Source organism: Anneissia japonica, unplaced genomic scaffold, assembly GCF_011630105.1.
Source record: "Anneissia japonica isolate Jap-2015-1 unplaced genomic scaffold, ASM1163010v1 scaffold287717_len1600092_cov198, whole genome shotgun sequence".
Taxonomy (NCBI): Eukaryota; Metazoa; Echinodermata; class Crinoidea; order Comatulida; family Comatulidae; genus Anneissia; species Anneissia japonica.
In genome coordinates, this window is record NW_022755469.1 from 1,154,219 (window position 1) to 1,178,104 (window position 23,886).

Sequence of the window (23,886 nt, forward strand, 5' to 3'; positions counted from 1 at the left end):
TTGTAAAATACCACGTATGCAGCTGATTGCTTAGTTTGGTTACCATGACAATAGACTGACAACACTTGATGCCACAATCAGTCTACTGATATAAGAACATGAGCCCAATCCTTGCCCAATACATTGCCAAAATAGTGGTAGGCATAGGTTCCATTTTTAACACAGCAAACTTGTGTATATTAATAATAATTTATTAAAAAAATATAAACAACAATTAATAAACTTTCATTTTGTTTAAATTTATTATTTCCACATAGACAAAATAATTGAATATTTAGACAAAGTTGAAAGCAAATTCATGAAAAAATGACGCAGAAGAAAGAAATAACATGGCTAACCTTTCACCTAGATTGGTGGTGCGTGATTTGTTGAGGTTTTTTTTGGATGAGGGCCAATTCACTGCCTATGCTCAAGATCTTAGGATTGTTTGTGATTGATGATTGTGGAGTGATGGTGTGGTATTTTAGAACAAGAGAACACGTAAAACTTACGTTATCGTTAGTGTCTGTGGAACACAAAAAAAATAAATTGTGTTTTAAAATGAAAAAAAATTAAAATAGAGTGAGTGGATGTAGGCTCATTGAATTTAAAAGGTAAGAATTAGGCCTAGTGAAGTAGGAGAAAGGAGAAAAAAAAGGTAGACTTTGCCTAGCACAGCACAGTGAAACACATGGTCCCATTGCTCAGTGCTGTCAAGCTGTGGTTTAGGCTGCTGGCCTAGGCCTACAGTTTATTCAAATTTGCGGAGCTAGAGTGCATTTCCCATATATTTCGAAATTGTTTATAAGTACACAATGCTTATCAACACATCGTTAATCAGGGATGCAAGATGACGCTGTGTATAAACAATTGATAAACTTAACATTTAATCATGAATTGCTAGGTACAAAAAAGTAGGCTAACATTTCCAAATCGTCATTTTTGTACTTTTTGAAAAGCGTACGCACTTCAACCTCCTCCCCCCGCGTACGTTTTGTACGCTCGTGAAAATGATAATAATGGATGACCCCTAAAATAGTTGGGATAAACTACATTTCTGTTAAGCTTTGATATAGACAGTGGCTTATCCAAATGACATGGGAAGGAGAACTGGTGGGGTGCAAAGGTTAAGTGAGGAGATTTAGCTCTCTAAATAAGTTTAACTACTTGAGTGTAATTTTTTTTGTGAAGCATATTTCTTGTGCTCCGGTATTCAAACGTCGTCCACTGTGGCCTACCAAGATTTTGATCAGACCCACGAAACATTGATAAAAATAAATAATTTTCCAGCCGATTTTCATTTTTTGCAGAAAAAAGTTTTCTGTTAACAGACACAACCAACTGGCTTTTTTTCTGAGTGTAGCTTGCTTTATTTAGTGGGGTAAAGGATTAATTGGTTGGGAGGGGGGGCACAGATATGATGCGATGTCTAACAATTTGCAGCATCATCAGCGGATCTGGGGAGCAGGGTTGCGGCATGCCCTTCTGTTAAAGACACTGCTTTGAAGGCTTATTTTTTCAGTCTGGAGGTGCCATATTTTGAATTGCTCATTTAAGCCACAAACCATGGTAGGACTTAAGTGAATGTGGGTTGTTTTTTGGGAGTATCGGACTCCTCGTCTGGACATTTTTTTGGCACTGGCATTGTTTTTATCTAGTTAGTACTAGAGTGGATTTTTTTTGTGCTCGGAAAATTTCTATTGGTAGGATAGGAGAACTGGAATGAAAGTTTTTTTTATCACCTACTCTTCCACAACTACATGCATTCCCTCATTTTTCCAAAACAAGGACTAATATAGTTGACGTTAAAAATACATGGCCAATATTAGACCTATTAGGAAGACTTGTAGACCTATAAAAGAGAATGTGTCAGGCTGAAATTGAAAACGATTGGAAGTACACAATTTTTGTCAGCCCACCGCTGGTCTCTCTATAGATTGGAACTGGCCACCAGCATGTACTGTAAAGGTTGAATACCAGGGTTCTAGTGTGTATGCTGCTGGATATACAAATGGACCTTACCAAAGGGTCTAAGTAACTGACCAAGCAGAACTGGGCAGGAATATGCGCGTGTCCTGCAAACCCGCATGTTGTCCCACACTATTGATTTGTGTGACTTTGCCAACAATATTTTGGGTCTTAGCGGAAAGGTTCATTGAATCAAACTTAAAGAAATTTTACTGCTTTTCAGGTGTATGTTACAGTGCAGGATGTTAATGACCACGTTCCAGAGTTCAGTCAAGTGATCTATGCATTCCGTGGCATAAGCGAGGACATTCCTATCTACCGAAGTGTTGGAAAAGGTGAGATGAAGATAAAATAAGATTAGACACAATCTTGACTGTCACCATGATCTGAGATGTCAGATGATTAACTACAGTTTGTATGATCAGCAGCACTTAGAATATTTAACCATATATTTTTGTATTTTCTTCTAACATTTTATAATTAAAAGGATCCCTCTGGAATGGTGTTATGACTTATATACTTGGTTTAATTTTTCATATCGTAATTTTTATTTCATCAAATTTATGTTTCTCTGTTAAACTAGACTTTTAATTAGTCTTAACATTTTTTTATTCTTGTATCATTTATGATTGTTTTTACTATGTTAGTACCAAATTTGAATCAAATAAAAAGAATAGTATTTTTACAAATTACCAAAACCATATACAATGCACAGCGTTTCATTGTTTTTCATTGTTAATTTTTCAGTTGTCGTGAAGGATGATGATGGGGATGTCTTTGGTAAAATACTGTTCACCACCCCAAGTAACGTACCTTTCTGGGTAAACGAGGGAGGCAACGTCTATCCCAGTGGCCCTCTTGACTATGAGATTGATTCGCATCGTTATTCCTTTATTGTAACAGCCACGGACCTTGGCGGTTCCTCCAGTACGGCCACAGTCCGTGTTTATATGACTAACATAAATGATGCTCCTCCTGTATTTTCACAACCAACGTATTCGTTCCAAGTAGATGAGAATGCGCCTACAAATTACAAGATTAACAACGTGTATGCCACCGATCCTGATGGTGACGGTCTTACCTTCAGTATAAAGCGAGAAGGTCAAGGCTATGATTTGTTTGAAGTTGATCCCTCCACAGGTAGGTAAAAATCTTGAAAAATGTGCCATAATTTAAATGTAACTTATATTTCAGCCCTCCAGCTGAAAATCAAGAACAGTGATAGGAATTATACCACGGTTCAGCGCACACATAGTGGCTACCTCCAGTTAGCCGCCTGAGCTAAGCTGCTTTCTCCATCATGATAATAATCAAGATGATTATCATACAAAAAGTCATTAGCAAATAAACACTAAAAGTAATTCCACAATAATAATTTCTGCATAAATTACTTTCTTATATATTTCATTTTACTGAAATCAAAAATAGCAGTGACACGACTGAATTTCTTGTGACGTACGATATTTAAAATTCATAAAACATTTTAAAAATTTCATAAAAAATACAAAGCAATTAAAGGATGTTGTTTATAGTTTACAGTAATGAAAAAAAATTAATCTACAAAAATTATTCATTTGTTTGGACTGCCAGCAAACTTAAATGTGCTGGTACTGCCTACCACAACATTTTGAATTACTGTAAAGCTCTTTATTTTTGTGGCCCTTTATTTTCAGGATTTTACAATTTGAAATTTTTCGCGGCCTTTTATTTTCGCGATTTTACAATTTCCTGTCATTTTTTTAACATGATGCAGAAACCTACAATTATGTTGTTTGTTCTGTATATTAGCTAGAGCTCCTGATTTTGGTGGGTTTTTCCTGATTTGCTTTTGAAGACATCACTTAGAATTTTGCACGCCCTTAGTTTTCACGATTGTCAGCGTGCAAAAAAAAGGGCTTTGCAGTATGTAAAGTATTGTGTTCTATATTGTGGGAGTAAAATTATCTAAGTTTTGGTTTACTTGCAGGTGTTGTAAGTAGGTCAGGAGTCACTGGGATGTTAACCGATGCATCCTACACAATCACCATAGTGGCTACCGACGACGGTGCGTGTTGTGACCAAACTCCTCGGGTTAATAACATAGCTGAGGCCACTGTTGTCATAGTCGTCAACGATATCAATGACAACACACCAATCTTTCCTAATTGCAATTCGTATGATCCCGTCATCTTTGAGAATGCAACACTAAAATCAGAAGTCATCACTGTAAGTATAAAAGATAAGATTTGTTTAATGTAATGTGGTTGGATTTATATAGCACTTTATACTGAAGTCTCAAAGCGCTTGCGTTGTGGACTAGCTCGCACATTAATTTTCTTCTCCCCTAAGAGTCTCTTCGTGTCTGAGCTACCTGGTAAACCGGTACCAGCTATCTCTTGTCTGGCCACAACAGGGGCTGTATGAACCAGTAAACCGGGGTCACCCCCTACTCATTTCAAAAGATGAACTGGGTTCTCTATAGTGCACATGAGTCATTGTGGACACTGGGCCTATGCTATGGTTTGTAGTCCTTATTCAAGAAGACTTGTTTTACCACCAGATCCATAGGCGAAGGTGCTGTTCGAATCAGCGTTAATATTATGGCTGTAGTTTGCGGCACCCCTGCCTTAACCACGCGGCCATCCAACTTGTTTAGTTGAAGTTTTAAATCTGTTAAAAATTTATTCAAACATTTGAAACACATTAAATATAAAAGGAGTTACTTAAGTGACTATTTTCTCTGGATGCAAATTTTTATAATGTAAACATTCTATGCTCTCCATCTCGTGACTGGTTATAACAGAAATACTGAATATAAATAACGGAAAAGGTGATGATAATTGGTCTAAATTTAGATATTAACTAAATATATTCTTGTGAATTGTTGCTTATTATTAGTTTTTAGGCCAATTTAATCAGATACTGATGCGTGCAGTTTGCGAGATATTATTAACCATGTATTTGAAAATTAAAATAATTATTAAAATGTTTTACCAGTACCGAAAAAAAGCACTTTTTAAATAACTTTTTAAATAACTTTGATATTACTTAAGGTACTTGCCACTGATGCAGATAAAGGCTCTAATGGCGAAGTGACTTACAGACTAGAAGAGGAAAAGACGAAAAGCAATTACTTCTACATCGATCCCGAAACTGGAGTTCTCACAACAAATAAGTTTCTGGATAGAGAAGAGATTGATACTTTCTCTTTGTCCGTTCTTGCTGAGGATGGTGGCAAGAACAAACTTACTGGAATCTGCCAATTTACAGTTACTGTGTTAGATGTGAACGATGTCTACCCATTGCCTGTACGCTTCACCAGTAAGTTCAAATTCAAAAGCCAGATACACACTGCATCGGCCGAATGGTCAGCCAACTCATTTCCATGGAGACCAGAAAAAGATAATGAATTTGTGAGGCAATCGTTTGGTTGTAGCAGTGTGTAGTTGGTTTTATTCTCCCTCGTTCTTCTCACAAGGCGAGACTTATTTATACCTTGTTTAGCAAACCCGCAGTTTGCCAATAATGATGGATTTCGAATAAAAATAAAATTGTATTTTTTGACAATTAGCATACTCGGCGCCACGAAAAAATGGAATTTCAGAAAAAAAAGAAAAGGTTTTCTTAATTTTTATTATGCCCTTCGCTGCCTTATTTCCTCCAAAAGTAAGATATGTATATTTAAGTTTGTAAAACAAGGTATAAAAACAGTCTCGCCTATTAAATCTACAATCACTTAATTCATAAAATCATATAACCAATTAAATGGGATAATGTATACATTATCAAGTCTGCTGGGTATTACGGCTAATTAAAAAAAGTATTGTAATTGGGCGTAGTTCCACTTTCCCCTGAAACACTGTACTATATTTCATATATTTATCTTTACTTCATGTTATTCAAAGTTTTTAATAATATATTTTGATGACTTAGAATTTAGAATTATTAGAGTACAGGTATTACTGTATGTACTCGCGTATAAGGTGATTTCTGAGTTTTATTAGAGTACAGGTATTACTGTATGTACTCGCATATAAGGTGATTTCTGAGTTTGATTTTTGGTATGTTGTGTGTATAAAATGACACCCGCATTCAGATCAACACAAAAAAAAACTTTACTCCGGCGGCTAGGCCTATGTTGACTAACCTCAGTCAAACAGTGCCTGTAGAATTTGTTGTGATTATCGGGAGTAATAAAGATAGCACCCAATCGCAATGGGTAACAATTGCGATATCGATTACTTATTGACTACTATTGGTGAACTTTCACACACGATTTTACTTTGCGATTGGGTGTCGCAATTGCTACAACCGATCGCAGTGCGATGGTAGTGTGAATGGGGTATTACTATACTTACTAGCTTTTCTTGCTATCTCAGCATCATCTTCATTGAGACTGATGTAATTACAGCTATCAATGCTGGATCAGTGATACACTGGGTTTTCTATAATCTGTATTTGTTGTTGAGATTTATATACAGATTTATGTAATGTCTTTCATGAATGTCATAATATACTCTATTTAGCAACTCTTGCAAGAGACACAGCAGTGGGTGAAGTTGTTGCGAGAATGGAAGCTTTTGACCCAGACTTAGAAGATCAGGACGGATTGGTATTTTCACTAACCGACCCTGATAATCAGTACTTTGAGATGGAATCCGATGGTACACTGAAAGTTAAATCTAGTCTTGAAAGCTACCCAGATAACGTAAGTGTAACTGTACTTTTGTAGATCTGCTGCAAGTCTTTTGGTACAGCACACCAACTGGTGAAGCAAAGATACAGATCAGAGAAAGAGACTTGTTTGTACAGTAGTTAGTGAAATTTAATTGCCAGTTTTGAGACATAAACAAGCATCATAATGCAAATTTTGCCAAATATGTGTATTTCAGATTTAAACAACAAATGTTTTCTTAAAAATTCATTATGTTACATTTGTTGTAGGAGGTATCCCTCAGAGTTGATGTGAGAGATAAGAAAAATCAGAAAGCACAGACCTCTGTGACCATAGTTTTCACCGATGCAAGGGTCAATCCACCACAATTTATTCAAGACCCCCACCCTGATGAGTCGGTATCGGAAGATATTGGTGTTCTTACCGTAGTCTTCAGTGCTCGTGCAGTAGCAGCGGATGGGTCTCCTGTGATTTATGAATTGTTATCTGGTGAGACAAAAGAGACCAATAACCCAGTCAAGTTTAAAATCGACCTTGAAGGGAATGTGTTTGTTTCAGACAGCTTGGACTATGAGGACACAACAAGGTAGAGTCCCATTGACTTGCTAGTATAACTAGATTGTATAAAAATAAGTAATATTGAATATATATACTACAATTATATAACAAGCATTATTGTACAACTATATTGCATTTGCTTCTTCTCTAGGGTAATCAAATTGTGTACCAATTTTAAGTGATATTGAATGTATACAAGAATTGTATTATATAATAAGGATTATTGTACAAGTACATTGCATTGCTTCTTCTCTAGGTACGAGCTTCGAATCAAGGCTCAGGATGGTAATCAGGAGAGCTTCATAGTTGTAAATGTTAATGTAATTGATGTGAATGACAAACAACCAGAATTCATTCTATCGAGGGGATATGCTGCAAACATCGCTGAAGGAGACTACCAAGATGCAGAACGCACGGTTATTGAAGTTTTAGCAGTGGATGCAGATACAGAACAAAACTTCAGAACGGTATGTACAGGGGCGGATTTAGAGGGAGCTCCACCCCCCTCCCCATTTTGGAAAGTCAAAAAAAAAAATGTCCCCGGACCCCTAGGGTAGTGTAACCTCAATCGGCCCCACTTTCGGGGGGCCCCCTTTTAGACATTTCTGGATCCGCCCTGATGTAACCAAGACTATTTTTGTTTAGCATCAAGTAGGCCTGATGTTAGCACCTTAAGGATGAAAAGCAGCCTCAGTGTCTGTCACACACAGGCATAAGAAGTAAATAGGTAAATTTAAAAAAATGGAAGTGTGAATATATATTATTGTAGATTTAATGTTTTTAATGTTTCTATTATATCGTTGGATGAAAAAAATGTCCACAGCAATTAAGTTTGCTTTTTGTTTATTGTTCTACCAACTAGGGCATTATCTTGTCCTTTTTGTATTTATGTTCTTTGTATTTTAAAGTTTTGGCGAAATAAATGAAATGAAATTAAAATGATAAAGAGCTCTAATGGAAGATATTTGTGGCAAAGACAAGCCAAACCAGTCACTTGTCACAAAAATCAATTTTTGGTTATTAATACAGAGTTAAACAGTAAAATGAGAGCTATAATGAGAGCTATAATATAAAATAACAGCATAGCATGTGATGTATAGATATATAAAGGTTAGTTTAGTACAATAAAATAGATTTCCAAAATGTTCCAGCATGTTTTGGCCATTATCTCCAAAACAAGATTTACGAGTGACAGGTTTGGCTTGTGTTTTCCACATTTGTTAAATGATCTTCTTGAAAATTCATATCGGGAGTTGGTGAAAAACAAGGATGAAATTAGTTCCAAAGACAGGATTTTAGGCTTGGCTGGGCTATGCTATGCTAGGCTAGGCTAGGCTGTTCTGTGCTAAGCTAAGCTATGCCAAACATATTTAAGCGGATGGGGAAATGTTGGTCTTACTTTTAAAGTCAATAATTCAACAATTAATTTGATTTTTTTTGAGGGATAGGATTTCTTGTTATTTTGTAATGAGTATTGCTTTGTTGATTTTAGATTTCATACAGTCAGACACCCGGTCCAAATAGTGATGTAATCAATCATGACTTTAATGTGGATCCTGTAACAGGAACAATCACAACCAATGCTAATTTTGATCGAGAGGAAACCTCCAACTACATCATATACATCACCGCTGAGGATTCGGCCCCTTCTGCCATTCCAAGTGTTCCGGCAGGAGAAAGTAATACAGGTAAGACTTACTTGTTACTTGGTATTTATATAACTGCATTTTCCTTTATCTTATGAACCCCTTTGTTTTTCCTGGTCATAAGTGTTGCTGCCATATTGGCGTAGTAGCAGCCAACCCTACCAGGTACCAACCTATATTCCTGGCTGTGCCATTTTTTTTTTTTATCCAATTTGCTAAAGTCAACAAATTTTTTTTTTAGCCAATTGAGTTTGTCTTTAGCCAAAATTTTACGAAAATTGTTAAAAAATCATTTAAAATCATCTAAGCTGACTAGAGCCTCAGTCAGGATACCGGGAAAAATCCATAGTAAGTTCACAGGAAAAGAGGTTTATGGCCCAAAATTGTGATTTTGACCACATTAGGAATTGGCATCAGAGTAACATTATTTGATAGTCAGATTAATATTGTTTAAAAGTTTGCATGGCAAAGTAATAACATATATATGTAGAAGCTTGCGGTACACCAAGTAGGTAGTTCTGAAAAGAACTGTTGTAGTTGAGAAAGTCTCGATGTTTCGATAGAGTTGCTTAAATCGTCTTCAGGAGAATATTAATATTTTTAGCACACCAACGAGGTGCTTTAAAAGTTTGCTAAATATATAACACAAAAATTATGAAGGCCCAGGCCTATCCAGTATTCTCATTTTAGTTTGGAACGATACTAGGAGGTGGGTTGTGTTAAACAAATATGTGTCATGGAGCAAGTAAAATAGCCTACTTTTGGGAGTTACTGTCACTAGAAAAGCTATATTTTATGCATTTTCAGCATAATTATGCATCAGGACAAAAAGTCCCATCAAAGATGATTCAAAATTGGGTTGAGTTTGATCGTCTGCAAATGGGCCCAATCGTCTCGCGACCTGATCGTCTGTCACCCAAATTTTTCACCACAATGATCGAGGACTTAGATCTGGACCTAGCATTAAGAGATTTAACCACTACCATCACACTGCTCTACAGAACATACACCGTGTAACAAAGCGACCCACATGGAGCTCTCTTAAAATATTTAGTTTAGTTCTGCTTGATATGAAGTGGAGTTGAATAGCTTTAAGATGCTTTTCCTCTAATCCCAGGGTCCTAGGTTCAATTCATGTGACAGCAGGACTGTTTCTCACAACTAAAAATAACTCCACTCCCTAAGCCTCAAAAAGAGCCTTTACTGATAAAAGCATCACATTATTTCATTTACTTAAGACGGCCCCTGGATATCGGCCAATGTTCTAGGATACGCTGGAAGGCTCACCCTCTATAAATATGATTTATTTTTTAAAAAAATATCTAAATATTTCTAAAATTCAGAATGGAATACTTAAGATGTCTAAGGCTGGTGGCAATAAAATTTCTAAGTTTGTTAGTACTGTCCGCTCTGCAAGTGCTGCCTACTATGTCCAATATTCCATTTAGTTCAGTTTGAAGGGTTAAAGAACCCTGTCGACCTTGCCTTATTGGGTATGCCTGGAAATTTCCCTGGCTATGCCCTGTTAGTTTATATAATAAAATGAAATTCTTGACATTTTATTATTTAAAAATATGTACTGTATTGAACCTGTTGCTTTTGCTATATTTTATTTAAAAAAATTTAAAATTCATTCATTCATTCAATATTTTAATGTTTCTGATTTAACTTGTTCAGCTACGGTTGCTGTGAGGATTAACATCATTGATGAAAACGACAATAAACCTGTTTTCGACAAAGGTGTGTATGAAGCCACTGTGATGGAAGATGTTGCGATTGGTACCAGTATTGCTCAAATTACTGGCACGGATGCAGATGAAGGTAATGCCATTGAGTTTCCATTCAATATAAACCACCTTTGTCACTGATAAATTTAGTATATTTATATATTTTATGACAAGTCAAGCGCATTAGTTCCCCATTCTTGTAGTTTATACCTCAAACTCGATAAGCGTAACTCAGTGCCTGAACATAGCCATAGTGCATTTTGGCTACGTTCAGACCTAAGACATTGTTAATCCAAAGTGCTATAACTTTCAGTATTTACGCTTGGCAAATCCAGTTCATATGGGCGCTTTTGCTATTTAATCCTGGATTAATGATACGCCCACCGTTAGATGAGTCTGGCCTTTACTTTTACAATGATCATTTGCCAAAGCATCACCATTAGTCGTATCGTTGTCATCCGGAACTTTCCTTATCACAGTATTGATATTTATTTTTTTCAGAAATATTTTAGGAAAATTGCTTTCCTTGGAAAGACATACATTGTTAACACTATATTATCATTACATTATTATAAAACTTCAAGACAAAAAAGACATAAAAATGATTAAAACAGTTGCAACCTCTGTCTGCAGATTTTGCCTTTTTGTGTCTGTGTACTTCCTATTTTAACAAATCGTTTATGAAGTGTAAACAATGCATGCATTACCATTTTGTACAGGTGGAAGTGCTGGTCTAAATTACCTGATCGCAGGTGGCATCACACAACCAGATAGCATACCATACCAAAACGCTGTTTTTGAAGTGGAGGCGCACACAGGGCGGATTAAAGTGGCTTCCTCCTTGGATTATGAGAATATCCAGAGTTACAGACTTGAGTATGTTGCTACCGACGGAAAGCACGAGACTGTGGCCACAGTGATTATCACAGTTGAAAACGTAAACGACATTGAACCGGAGTTCGACCAGTCGCAATACATAGCAGAGATAGTGGAGGAGAATAGTGGTGAAAGTTTTGTACTAGAAGTGAGTAACGTAGAAGTGGAGTGTAGTGACTTTGTTTTAACTTCTACAGTAACAACTCTCAGTGGACCTTTCGTAGAACAAATGCTAGGAATATGCATGTTTAACAAACATATACATGTGTTTGTATATGTTTTAATACCTTCGTTTTGCGGGACCTTAGCTACTATATTTCCAGGGGCAGGGCTTAGCGGAAAAACTCCTCCATGTCACAAACGTTACTTCTAACAGTGATGTCATTATGAATGATCTTTTTCTGACTATCAAACAAAAATATTCTCAAAAATAATATAAAATGTTAAATCATTTAAGAATGAAAACGTTTAAACCATTAAAGCAACATAAATGTCATTAAAATAAAAAAATATTAAACTTTTTTAGCTGAGATGTATTCCAAGCAGAGAAATCAGATATGTACAGCCCTGTTCACACTATCAAATTTTGTTTGAGAAAAAAATGTTGTATGTCCATATATAGTCATGATGTGCCCATATATAGTCATGATGTGGCTATATATGGTCATGATGTGATGTCATCATGACTATATTTAGGCATGTCACATGTTTTTGTCAAATAAGATTTGATAGTCTGGACAGGGCTTAAAAGTCTGTCCAAACTCTCAAATTTTGTTTGACGAAAACATGTGACGTTTGACAAAAGCATGTGACATGCCTAAATATGGTCATGATGACATCACATCATACACATATTAGGAACATCATGAGGCAGGTGTGGGAAATGAAATCAATATTTTAAAAATGAAAATATAAATATAAAATCTAAATAGCAAAAATAATAGTAAATTTTATTGAATAAAATTCATTTTTATTTGTGATAGGTAACTGCAGTAGATCGGGACGAAGGTAGTGCAGGTGCTCCGAGTGCCATAAAGTACTCACTTGAAGGCGAAGATCCCGACTACTTCACCATCAGGGAAGACAGTGGTCAGATCTTTGTCCTTAAGTCACTGGATCATGAACAGAAGAATGAATGGAGGTTCTTAGCTCGTGCCACAGATGAAAATGGTTTTGGTAGAAGCGGATACACAGATGTGAAAATTGTAGTGAATGATATCAATGATAATGGACCGGTATTTAATGCAGCACGTTATGAAGGAACAATTAAGGAAGGGGATCCTCCAACAGGTATGTAAAGAAAATTGTTTTGAACATTTTCTTTTTTAAGTAAATGAGATCAGCTAACAAAATATTAATCATTGATAGATTTAATTAAAATTTATATATAGCTCCTAATATGGAATATAATAGGTGACTTGGCTGGACAAATTTCGCCCACAATTTAATTTTGTAATGTTAAAATTGTAATGATTGTAGAGTCCTGAATCATGACTGGAGACTCATGGTATACGTAGCCCATTGTTAAACCATAGATGTAAACACAAGTAATACGTCTATTGAGTTTTATCGTCAATAACATTCTTATTTGGTAATAAAAAGTTAGTGAACCAAAGAACAGTGCTCATAAAAATACATTTGATTATTCTACAAATAATTTAAGTCATACAGAAATCTGTGCCACCAGATTCAGTCTCCGTGTTTTGTTCAGATCACTATGTTCTGTCAATAGCCACCATACAGTATTAGCATTACACCAACTTTCATGCGTCTCTATTTTGTTCTGTTCACTGTTTGTCAATAATATTCTTTACTTCACAGGGATAATAAAAAAGTTGATGTACCAAAAGATGTGGAAAACATTTTGTATTTTTCAAAAAATATGTCTAGACTGTAAGCCTACTAGGCTTTTGTATTGCGATTAATTACATTGGAAAAGCAACCCACCAAAGTTGACTAACAACTGTTAAACTGATGACCCAGTGTAGTACAATTAAAAGTATAATTTGAAATTGCCAAAAAAATACTTTCAAATAGACCTATCTTAGTGGAAAGAGTTTCACCCAGATGTATAACAATTAACTATTTAATTATTGTAAGAATAAACGTTTTGTTTATAGATCGTTATGTGATGACCATGACGGCATCGGATGCAGACTCGCCTTTATATTCTGCAAATACGTACAGTATCGAGCAGATCCCTCCCTCAGAGCTTCCCCCGGGTGTTCTTGATGGCAGCGCCCTCTTTGAAATTGGCAGAACCAGTGGCAGAATTGAGGCAAAGTCAACTGCTAATCTTGACCGGGAGGCCAATGACATATACTATCTGCAGGTGAAAGCCGAGGACATGGATCCCACTGAGAGTAGATCGGGTATGTAGCATTATTGTTATTGTTGTTGATATGGTTACTGTTGCTGTTGTTTATTATATTGTTTGCATACATAATTTTTAATAATTTTTATTATATCATTGTTATATGATAATCTATTGAATTGATAATCAGGCATAACATTTTATTGATTTTAATCAAATTGATGTTTAAAAAAATATCATTTTTAGAAGCCAAATAGACAGAACAAATTCTTTGTAATAATAATGTTATACTCATAAGCATTTCTAATTCTGTAGCCATGATTTTATTTTTTAAGTTGCATACCATAACTAAATTATTTTATGTTTTAAGTATAAGTAGTGAAAAACAATTCTTTTGATGTAATTATGTAAAGCATAACAACAAATGAAATGAATAACTTTTTATGCAAACATATTTCTAATTTTTCAATTAATTCCCAAATAGCCACTGCAACAGCAACCATTAGAGTTGAGGACATCAACGATAACGCACCCATATTTGACCCAACTAATTACGCAACGACTATTCCGGAGACCCTGGCAAGAGGTAGCAGAGTGCTGGATATACTGGCTAGCGATCGAGACATTGGTGTTAATGCTGAACTTACCTTCACAATTGAATCTGGCAACAATGATGGTAAATTCATGATTAAACCAAATCCTGTCAACATGCAGAATGCAATATTGGTCCTAAACAAGGTAAAGGCCTAATCCAGACTTAAAATATTATTTAAATTTGAAGAAAACATGTGACGTGATGGTACCATATCATGACCATATATGTGAGGTCTCACTACAAAATGAGTCTCATCGTTAGAAAATCAAAAAATTAGTTAATATTACATTTTGGTAGATCACTTTATAAGCTTTAATTTGGTCTTTGAATGGCTTTACTTGGATAAATAGATCCAGAGGTTTTTAAAGTTTAGGTGTATGAGAACCAGGTTTTGAGAAAATCGGCCTCAAAAATAAACTAACCTTTACAAATAATAGGACTAGAATTACAAAATATGCGAAGAGAACACTGTTTTAGTAAGAAAATTCACTTAAAAAGTACATAATCATAAAATATAAGTATCAAGTTAATCAAAAACATTAAAATCAAAATTTTGTAAAAATATTGCCTTTGACCTATTTTGGTGAATATCTCAATATGATTTCACCAACGATGCGTCTCATTTCATGGTGAGACCTCACATATATTGGCACTTCATGACTATATATGGGCAGAAAACAGTTTCTTTTTGTTAAGTTCTATGATTATATACATTTACTTTACCATTCCTCAACAGTGTAATTTCATCCCTAGTTATATTTTAGGCTTTGGTTATTGTTACACCAGTCTCAAACCACTTCCTCAATGAGAATTGGTCTAAGACTGGTATAACAATAATAACTTTTTATTATTATAATTTACTTTTCAGGTCAATAAATGTTCTTTTGTTAAAAATGTATATTTAGCCAGTAGAACTCCTATTTGATTACACAGCATTTTTGTGATGATGAATGAGGGCACACTTCAACCCTAAAATTGAGAATAGGATAGTTTTTGTGTTACTGCCATTAAAATATACTATAATATTCAATTAAAATATACTATTCAAACGAGTGTCAACTTTTTAATACAGGATCTTGATTATGAGAGTGGAGACCAGACATTCAGTTTAAGAATACAAGCTACCGATAGCCTATCGTCGGCGACGGCGGAAGTTGTTATCACAGTGACCGACGAGAATGATGAGGCACCAAGGTTCACTAATTTACCCGAAGAATTTAGTTTCCCTGAAGGATTCATTCCACAAGATGCCATCATTACCGTTTCTGCAACGGATGATGAAAATGGAGAAAATGGCAGAATCGACAGGTAAACTTTGCCGCTTTGATTTAGTTAGCATTTACGGAGATTTTGACCAACGACCTCAAATCAACATCAAAGCTCCGACAGTAAACACCTTAGTGGCCCACTTATCATCCTTCGCGTTTGACTTCATGTTTAAGTGTTGCGGAGCAATCTATTGAAGTCAAAGTTGAATAATTCATTTACTGAATTATTTAAAGACAATTACAAAAATGTATATCATCATTTAAGAGTAGAATTTTTCAGTATACACTATTTTGAAAAGGCTCCACCAATGTCCCGCAAATTTTCACGGGAAATCCAGCCAGAACTACTCAGCTTGTTGTTTGTAAATTTCTGTAAAAAATGTTTTTTCCAGACATACCTTCTTTTGACTACTTTTACAACAAAAACACTGGGTTTTATGTGCCCCTATGTATTTATTTTGCTTTTAAAGACTAGCCTTGGCCTACACTCACTACAACAAGAAGATTTTGCACCAGTCACAGCACAGATAAACAGTAGTAACTACGGAGAACGAAATGCCTAGTCATCTGGATGTCCCCTGTGGTAGTACCCAGGTTATTGGGAATTTCCATTTCAAATTTAGCGAAAATGGTGTAAACTGAAACTCTTATCAACTTATTATCTCTAACAAAGAACAATAATTGGAAAGTGTCTGTACTAAATTTTTTTTTAAATGTTTACAAAATGATACTTAATTCTATATACTGCCATATCAAAATATATATTATAAATAATAAATATACCATCCATATTAATCTAATGCTTAATATTTCAACAGATATGAAATTGATCCTTCTACCAATGAGGGCGGTTTATTTGAAATTGATCCAGCAACGGGAGTGCTGAGGCTGATAAAAATGCTTGACCGAGAGACTGTGCCAGTACATAACCTAAGAATATTGGCGATCGATGCAGGTACTTAGCAACTAACTTGACATGTACACCTGAAAAAAAAAAATAGAACTATTTGATTGAAATCTAATATTAGCATTAAAGTGGAAAGTAGTGGCATATGCAAGGGGTGCACGCCCCCCCCAAAGTTTCCCCTCCCCCTCCAAAAAAAAAATCTATCATATTTTTTGTACATGAAATTGATGACACAATGGATGATCCCATAGTATATATAAATATAATTTTATGTTTTTTTTGTTAAAATGTTTTAATTATGCATATTACTTAGTAAACCAATTATATTATTGATGCATTTCAATTGAACTTTAAGGTACCCCACCCATGACCGGTGAAGGAGTCTTGACAATCATTGTTATTGACATAAATGATGAGTGTCCAAGTTTCCGTGAAGATGCTTACAATCCAGTTGTAATGGAGAATCAGGATAGTCCCATTGAAGTTGTCCAGGTAGTACCGGTAGATCCCGATATCATTGGAACCCAAAAACCATTTGTTTTTGAAGTTGCCAATGGTGATTATAAACCAGAGGGCGGACAATTTACTATAAACCAAGCATTTAAATTGACACAAGATGGTGGTAAGTGTTCACTTGTTTCGTTCCTTAAACATGGAAGATATATTCTTGTGGAAAATATTGGCCGCAATGTAAATTTAACTTTCATATATTTGAATATTTCATGCCAAATTTGATTAAATACATGCTTCCCTACATTAATGACAGGCCAGCCAGTTCATGTAGCAGTTTAAATGCTCAGTGCACTTTAACAATTCAAACAATCTATATATTGTATCAGCTGAACGAAAAATAACACATTAGATGTTTTATCATTGCCTGTAAGTTTAATTTTTTAAAGTATTACTTATTACATAACCTATAGGCCGAAATTCTTAAAAAATATAAAAATAAAACTCGTTACTGAATAACACTGAATAATCATGACAAACATTTATATTTATTTATGTCATTCATCACCCTAATACTGGTAAACTTAAGGGACTGTGCTCATCTCCAGTTTTGTTAAATTGCCTATCCTTAGTCAAGACATTAGCAATGCCTGTGGCGGCACTAGAGATTCCCTGACACAATGTTTAAGGTCCCTGACACTGGGTCCTAGGTCCCGACAAGAAGTACAATGCTCGGTGAAAATGTCTGCACCCAACTTCGCCCCACAATTATTGGAGAAAATTTTATTTTAATTGAAAAATGGCACTCTTGTTTTATTAATACTTTTTTTTAAAGCAGTAATGATTTTTTAAAGCAGTAGTTCCCTGACAAAGTTATCCTCTCTGATTATGGGGCTTTAGGATCACTTGAAGGGAATGCCATGCTATCCGGACTTTTCCGCTGACGATGCCATTAAGCACAAATTAATTTTTTTTCATTTTCTTCCAGACACTGCCATTGTGTCCACCCTAAAAGAGTTTGACCGAGAATTGCAGGAACTCTATCAAATGGAAATTCGGATTTCAGATGCTCACACACCTCCTAACTCGTGTATCAATATTTTAAATATCCGAATTGGAGATGAAAATGACAACCCCCATCAAGATGGCTCCAAGTCCATGTCTGTCTACACATACGAAGGTAAGATTTTTTTTATCCAAGATAAGGCAGGAGTTGTTCACTTCTTTAAGTCCTATCCAAACTATCAGATTTTACATGTGACATGCCTAAATATAGCCATGATGACATCACATCATGACTATATATAGGTACATCATGACTATTTATTTGGCAAAGACAAGCCAAACCATTCACTGGTCGCAAAAATCAATTTTTAGTTATTAATACAGGGTTAAAATGTAAAATAAAAGCTATAAAATGGTAAAAAATCATTTAAATGTGACATTTTGTTATGAAGTTAAATGAGTTCAAACATACAACTGTTGAAAAAACAATATCTGAGAAATCAGCTTTCAAAGTTTATGATTTTTGGCATTTCTCAGGTAAAAACCATCACCAAATCATTAAAATAACAGCATAGCATGACTTATAGATATATAAAGGTTAGTTTAGTCCAATAAAATAGATTTGAAAAATTTTGACATTCCATCATGTTTTGGCCATTCTCTCTGAAACAGGATTTGCGACGAGTGAATGGTTTAGCTTGTCCTCGCCACATATAGTTCCTACAACAGTTTTTGTCAAAAGAAAATTTGATTATCTTGACAGAGCTTCATTCTTGTGACGTTCATAAAAAAAGCATGTTTGCTGCCCTCTATAATTTAGTTTTCTAAAGCTTAATATTGTAGCTGTTGTCTCAGGACTGCCAACACTTTCTCCATATTACTGGCCGTCAGTACATCCATAGGCCTCACTTTTGTATTTGTTTCACAGTCTTGATGCTTTCTCCGTGGACTTAGTACACCACAAGTGTTTCTGAGGCCCTTGATACTCAGTGACCCTCTCTACATTTAGTCTCACACTCACCCTTATCTTTTTGAGCATCTTAATGCTGTCACAAAGTCCCAAAAATGTGTAAATGTGCCTGTGTCTTTTGCGTGTGTTCCAACCATGACCCTCAATGCTTTCTTAATACAACCATAGGTTTAATTATTACAGCTCTATCCAAGCTATCCAATTTTGTGGCAAATTGACCATACATGGGATTGATGATGTCATATCACATCCATATATAGGCATGATAATGTCAATTACCCATATTTAGGCATATCACAGGTGTTTGTCACATAGAATGTTGATAGTGCGGATACGGCTTTAGGTGTACCCCAGGCCCTGTATCAGGCTTTCGGTAGCCCTCGGTATACCTGTAAGCCTATGATTAGCTGCTGAATGTGTTGTGTATGCTGCGTTACTCAATATTATTTTTGATTGGCTTTCAGGAGGATCAGGGACAGGTATTGGTACAACACCTGTTGGCCCAGTTAATGCTCCAGACAAAGATAGTGATGATATAGACGAGAAGACATTCACGAAGATCGATGCAAGTGATGATGTATGGGACCACTTTGATGTAAGTAAACCAAATAGTAAATTAAATGTGGTGTGCCCATATTTCGATGTATTATGACTTCATATGTGGCAAAGACAAGCCAAACCAGTCACTCGTCGCAAAAATCCATTTTGTGTTATTAATACAGTGTTAGAGAGTAAAATAATAGCTATAAAATTGTAAAAAAAATCATTCAAATCGGACATTTCCTTATGAAGTTACAAGCGTTTAACCACAACAGCTGTTTAAAGAACAAAATATGAGAAATCAGCCTTTAAAGTTTGATTTCAGGCATTTCTCATGCAGAAACTGTCTTTAAATCCTTAAAAAGTGTTTTTTAACATTAAAAATGGGGAAAATAACAGCATAGGATGGTGTGTAGATATATAAAGGTTAGTTTAGTGCAATAAAATAGATTTTTTAAAATTTGACATTTTAGCACGTTTTGTCCATTTTCTCTGAAACACGATTTGCGACGAGTGACTGGTTTGGCTTGTCTTTGCCACATATCTTATTTTGTTTAAATTTTTGTCCAGGTAAACATAGGAATAAAACTTCTCCGTATGCTTTTCCAGGAAATTTCATTGTTCAAACATAATTATGGAAGATCCAACTGCTTTTATTTAATCTAATTTTATTTGAGGATAATTGATGTACATATACAAACTAAGCAATTCAAATATTCAGTTTTCATTGTTCAGGTGTATTAGTTCATTACAAACCTCTTTTGGTAATATATTTTACCATTGAATAGAATGTATTGCAAATGTCACTATGAATAGTATGCTAGAGGATACTACCTTAAAAACCTCTTTTATATTTGAGCTATATAAACATGTTTTATCACAGGTTGACCGAGAGAGTGGCAACATTTTGATCAAGGCTGGGACTCCATCTGGTACTTACACTATGAAGGTGCTAGTCTCTGATGGTAAATGGGAAGACAGCACCGCAACTGTAACCGTCAAAGTTACCGATCTACCTGAAGAGGCCGTATACAACTCGGGATCCCTGCGTTTTACGGGGACAACTGCTGGTGACTTCATCCAAGAACCAAACAGTAAATACAGTAAATTACGTAAAAGCTTGGCAGCCATAATCGGTGCAAAAGAGGATAATATCGACATTTTTAGCGTGATGGACGTGGTTGGTGAAGCAAATACTATTGACGTCAGGTACTCCGCTCATGGATCGCCATACTACAAAGCAGAGAGGATGAATAGTGCTGTTCGTAAGAGTAAATCTCAGGTAATTAAATTCAAATTTTATTGCTACATAAGCCATCAAGCCAAGACTGTTATCTGCTCATAACAATACAGTACAAAATACAAAGGCCAATATAACATAAGCCTAATAGAAAGAACTATGTATTTTTCAATCTTTTTTCGCTCTCTAATTAAAGATCCCTTCAATTATTATTATTGACTGTGGTCCTATATTTACAAATGTCTTTATCTTTATTATTCTAATTAGAGACCAATGCTGCTGAAGACAAAGGGATTCCCAATAGTGGTCTTTATTTGGAGGGAGCCCTGTAATTAAGAATACAGTGGGCTGTGTTACAATTTCATTGCTTATATTTAAATCAAATAAGTATTGTGGCTGTTTCTCATCTTTAATGATGGTAACATCAGGCTAGATGCAAGTTATGACTGACAAATAGTGATATGATGTGGTTTATTTTCAGGTTGAATCCGAAACAGGTCTTGTCATCACAATGGTCAAGATCGATGCCTGCTTCATGGATGAGGGCGTTTGCGAAGGTTCCTGCTACAACAACTACACTGTGACCAAAGAACCATACATCATTGATTTGCAATCACAGTCCTTCACTGGAATAACCACCTACACTACCGCTGCTTGCGGATGCGCTGGAAGAGAAATCTTTCCGGATGGGTGTTCATTTGATGCGTGTATGAACGGAGGGACGTGTACCTCTACCCCTGAAGGATTCAGGTAAGTTATACAAAAATATACATAAACTAAATCCCTGTACAAATTTTATTTGACAAAAAACTGCTGTATGCCCATATATAGTCATGATGTGCCTATATATGGTCATGATGTGATGTCATCATGGCCATATTTAGGCATGTCGCATTTTTTTGTCAAATAAATTTGATAGTCTGGACAGGCCTTTATACAACTAACTTACCTGTACCTGTAGGTGTCATCTTGTCTATGCCCTGGGGTGGATGCATGGGGGTGCAGATGGTGCTATCTCACCCCCTCTAAATTATATTAAGAAAAATAGTTGTTTTATTGTTAACATTTTATTTTTATCATTTTGAACAAAGTACCGTAAAGATTTTTAAAGTAGTGAAATTTCTGGGCAGCTTGAGGTTCATATTCTCAAAATTACTCTCTACTGCCAAATCCTGCATCGCCCCAGATGCCACCCCATTTTTTGATGTTTCCTATCCAGACAAACTCTTGGTAGTAAATGGCCATCTTAAATAATTCAGGTGATAACAAATGTTTGCATTTTCGTTAGTTGTGAATGTCCATCTGGTTATGAAGGCGGACGCTGCGAAGAGATTAAGAGAAGTTTTAGTGGCAGTGGGAGCTACGCATGGGTTGAAACACTTGAGCAGTGTGAGGAGACGGTAACTTCGATTGAGTTCATCACCAATAAAGATGGAACCTTGTTTTACAACGGTCCAATGACAGGGGAATCCGGACAGCCTTCGGATTTCATACTGCTGGAACTTGTCAATAAACGTCCCCAGCTGCAACTGAACCTGGGAAGTGTCACCAGCACTTTTGAGTTCGGAGCTAGTGATCTTGGAGAGTTGACTGACAACGAGTGGCATCACCTGGAAATCCGAAGAAATGGAAAGGTATTTTTGAATTTTGAACTCCTATTTTTTATACCAATCCCATCATACAGCAAGTTGCTGTTTTATTAACTGTGGTTTGTCCATATACGATACTGGATCATAGGACTGTAAAGGCAACACCTTAAATTGCCAAGTTCCACAAAGTCCTTACCTATTGGCTTAAAATACCTTCATTGCGTCAATGGACTTAGTTGATATTGGTTCCCTTAGAATAGCTACACTGTCGTTACAGTGTTTTCAGCGTAATTGTTGTACTGCTTAACAGTCCCTGATGCATTCAGGAAGGCTCCTCGATTCTCGACCGAACAATCAGCATCACTGAAAGCTGTCAGCTATAACGTGAGCGATTGTATGGAAACAAAGCTTTATTCTTCTAGAAAGCGCAATTGCCATTCCATAAAATAATTATTTTGTCAATGTGTTCTTTAAATTAAATATAATACATGAATGTATAGTAATACCAAAGTAGTCTTTAAATTATTATAAAATTCTATATAATATAGAAATAATTGATGTTATTATCAAGGAATTTATTGTACACATCATAACTATTTGATATTTTTGTTTAAGTTATGTATTATATTTGATGGTATTGTACAACTTTTATTTGTCTTTCAGGAGGTAGAGATGGTTGTTGATCACTGTCTGTCTGCAAAGTCTACAATCTCAGAAGCTGGTAGCTCAAGCATTATTGATGATTCCAGCTGTCGCATCGCTGGCACAGTGGCAGGAACATCCAGGTATGTCAGTCATAATCAATCAATCAGGCAATCAATCAATAGCATGTCAATCAAACTTAGCTTGAATGTAGTGCTAATTTTGATATTATGCCAGGCTTATATAGTGCATTATACCAAGGCCTCTATATGGTTCACATTAGAAGTATTTGATTGCACGACGACATTAAGGTCTAGAACATAAAGAATATTGTTATGTTTTTCTTGGCAGATTGTTGAATGTGAACACACCTCTACAACTAGGAGGTCGTGCCACATCGGGATGGGACTACGGTTCAATATCATTCGCCAACAATGGGTTCGACGGCTGTATACGTAACCTGATTCAAGACGGTAAACTGTACGACTTGAGCGATAACAATGTCGGCGTATCATTTAAAAATTCTCAAGAAGGATGTCCACGAACCGATCAGAACTGTATTGACAATTCTGATGGATCTAACAAGTGTGTCAACGGTGTCTGTGATGCGAACATTGATACTGCTGTCTGCATTTGTTATCCGGGATTCACAGGAGTTCGGTGTAATGAAGGTACTTTATCGTCAGCCTAATTATCACCAGATTTAGATTGATAACTTCAATATTTCAGCTATGTATTTTGTATTTTTTAGTTCCAATTTTCTTGTCAATTATCAGGTGCATATGTAATGCCATTCATATATTCTTTGCATAAAACCCTCAAATTGGCTGGTTAAATTTAAGGATGGTAAAAAATATATAGATTAGCAAAAACTCTGTTTTTTTTATGTTCTTGATAGTTATTCCATTAAAGATACTTTCTTGGTTAATACTAATAGGTAAAATAATCGAAAAATACT

At 35.6% G+C, this 23,886-nt stretch overlaps 1 protein-coding gene across 1 annotated transcript in view; it reads left to right on the plus strand.

Annotated features, from left to right (window-relative positions):
* The window catches only part of LOC117123513 (neural-cadherin-like), a 46,715-nt gene that overhangs the window by 15,353 nt on the left and 7,476 nt on the right, over window positions 1–23,886 (plus strand). The window contains exons 5-27 of the mRNA XM_033269464.1: window positions 2,171–2,282; window positions 2,695–3,087; window positions 3,914–4,152; window positions 4,980–5,247; window positions 6,453–6,634; window positions 6,871–7,187; window positions 7,416–7,626; window positions 8,652–8,847; window positions 10,483–10,626; window positions 11,252–11,556; window positions 12,392–12,698; window positions 13,529–13,780; window positions 14,207–14,460; window positions 15,390–15,625; window positions 16,404–16,540; window positions 16,848–17,114; window positions 17,931–18,122; window positions 19,382–19,512; window positions 20,341–20,739; window positions 21,179–21,447; window positions 21,986–22,331; window positions 22,950–23,071; window positions 23,280–23,599. Of these exons, the coding sequence (XP_033125355.1) occupies window positions 2,171–2,282; window positions 2,695–3,087; window positions 3,914–4,152; window positions 4,980–5,247; window positions 6,453–6,634; window positions 6,871–7,187; window positions 7,416–7,626; window positions 8,652–8,847; window positions 10,483–10,626; window positions 11,252–11,556; window positions 12,392–12,698; window positions 13,529–13,780; window positions 14,207–14,460; window positions 15,390–15,625; window positions 16,404–16,540; window positions 16,848–17,114; window positions 17,931–18,122; window positions 19,382–19,512; window positions 20,341–20,739; window positions 21,179–21,447; window positions 21,986–22,331; window positions 22,950–23,071; window positions 23,280–23,599 (5,599 nt within the window). The remainder of the gene's footprint in view (window positions 1–2,170; window positions 2,283–2,694; window positions 3,088–3,913; window positions 4,153–4,979; window positions 5,248–6,452; window positions 6,635–6,870; window positions 7,188–7,415; window positions 7,627–8,651; window positions 8,848–10,482; window positions 10,627–11,251; window positions 11,557–12,391; window positions 12,699–13,528; window positions 13,781–14,206; window positions 14,461–15,389; window positions 15,626–16,403; window positions 16,541–16,847; window positions 17,115–17,930; window positions 18,123–19,381; window positions 19,513–20,340; window positions 20,740–21,178; window positions 21,448–21,985; window positions 22,332–22,949; window positions 23,072–23,279; window positions 23,600–23,886) is intronic.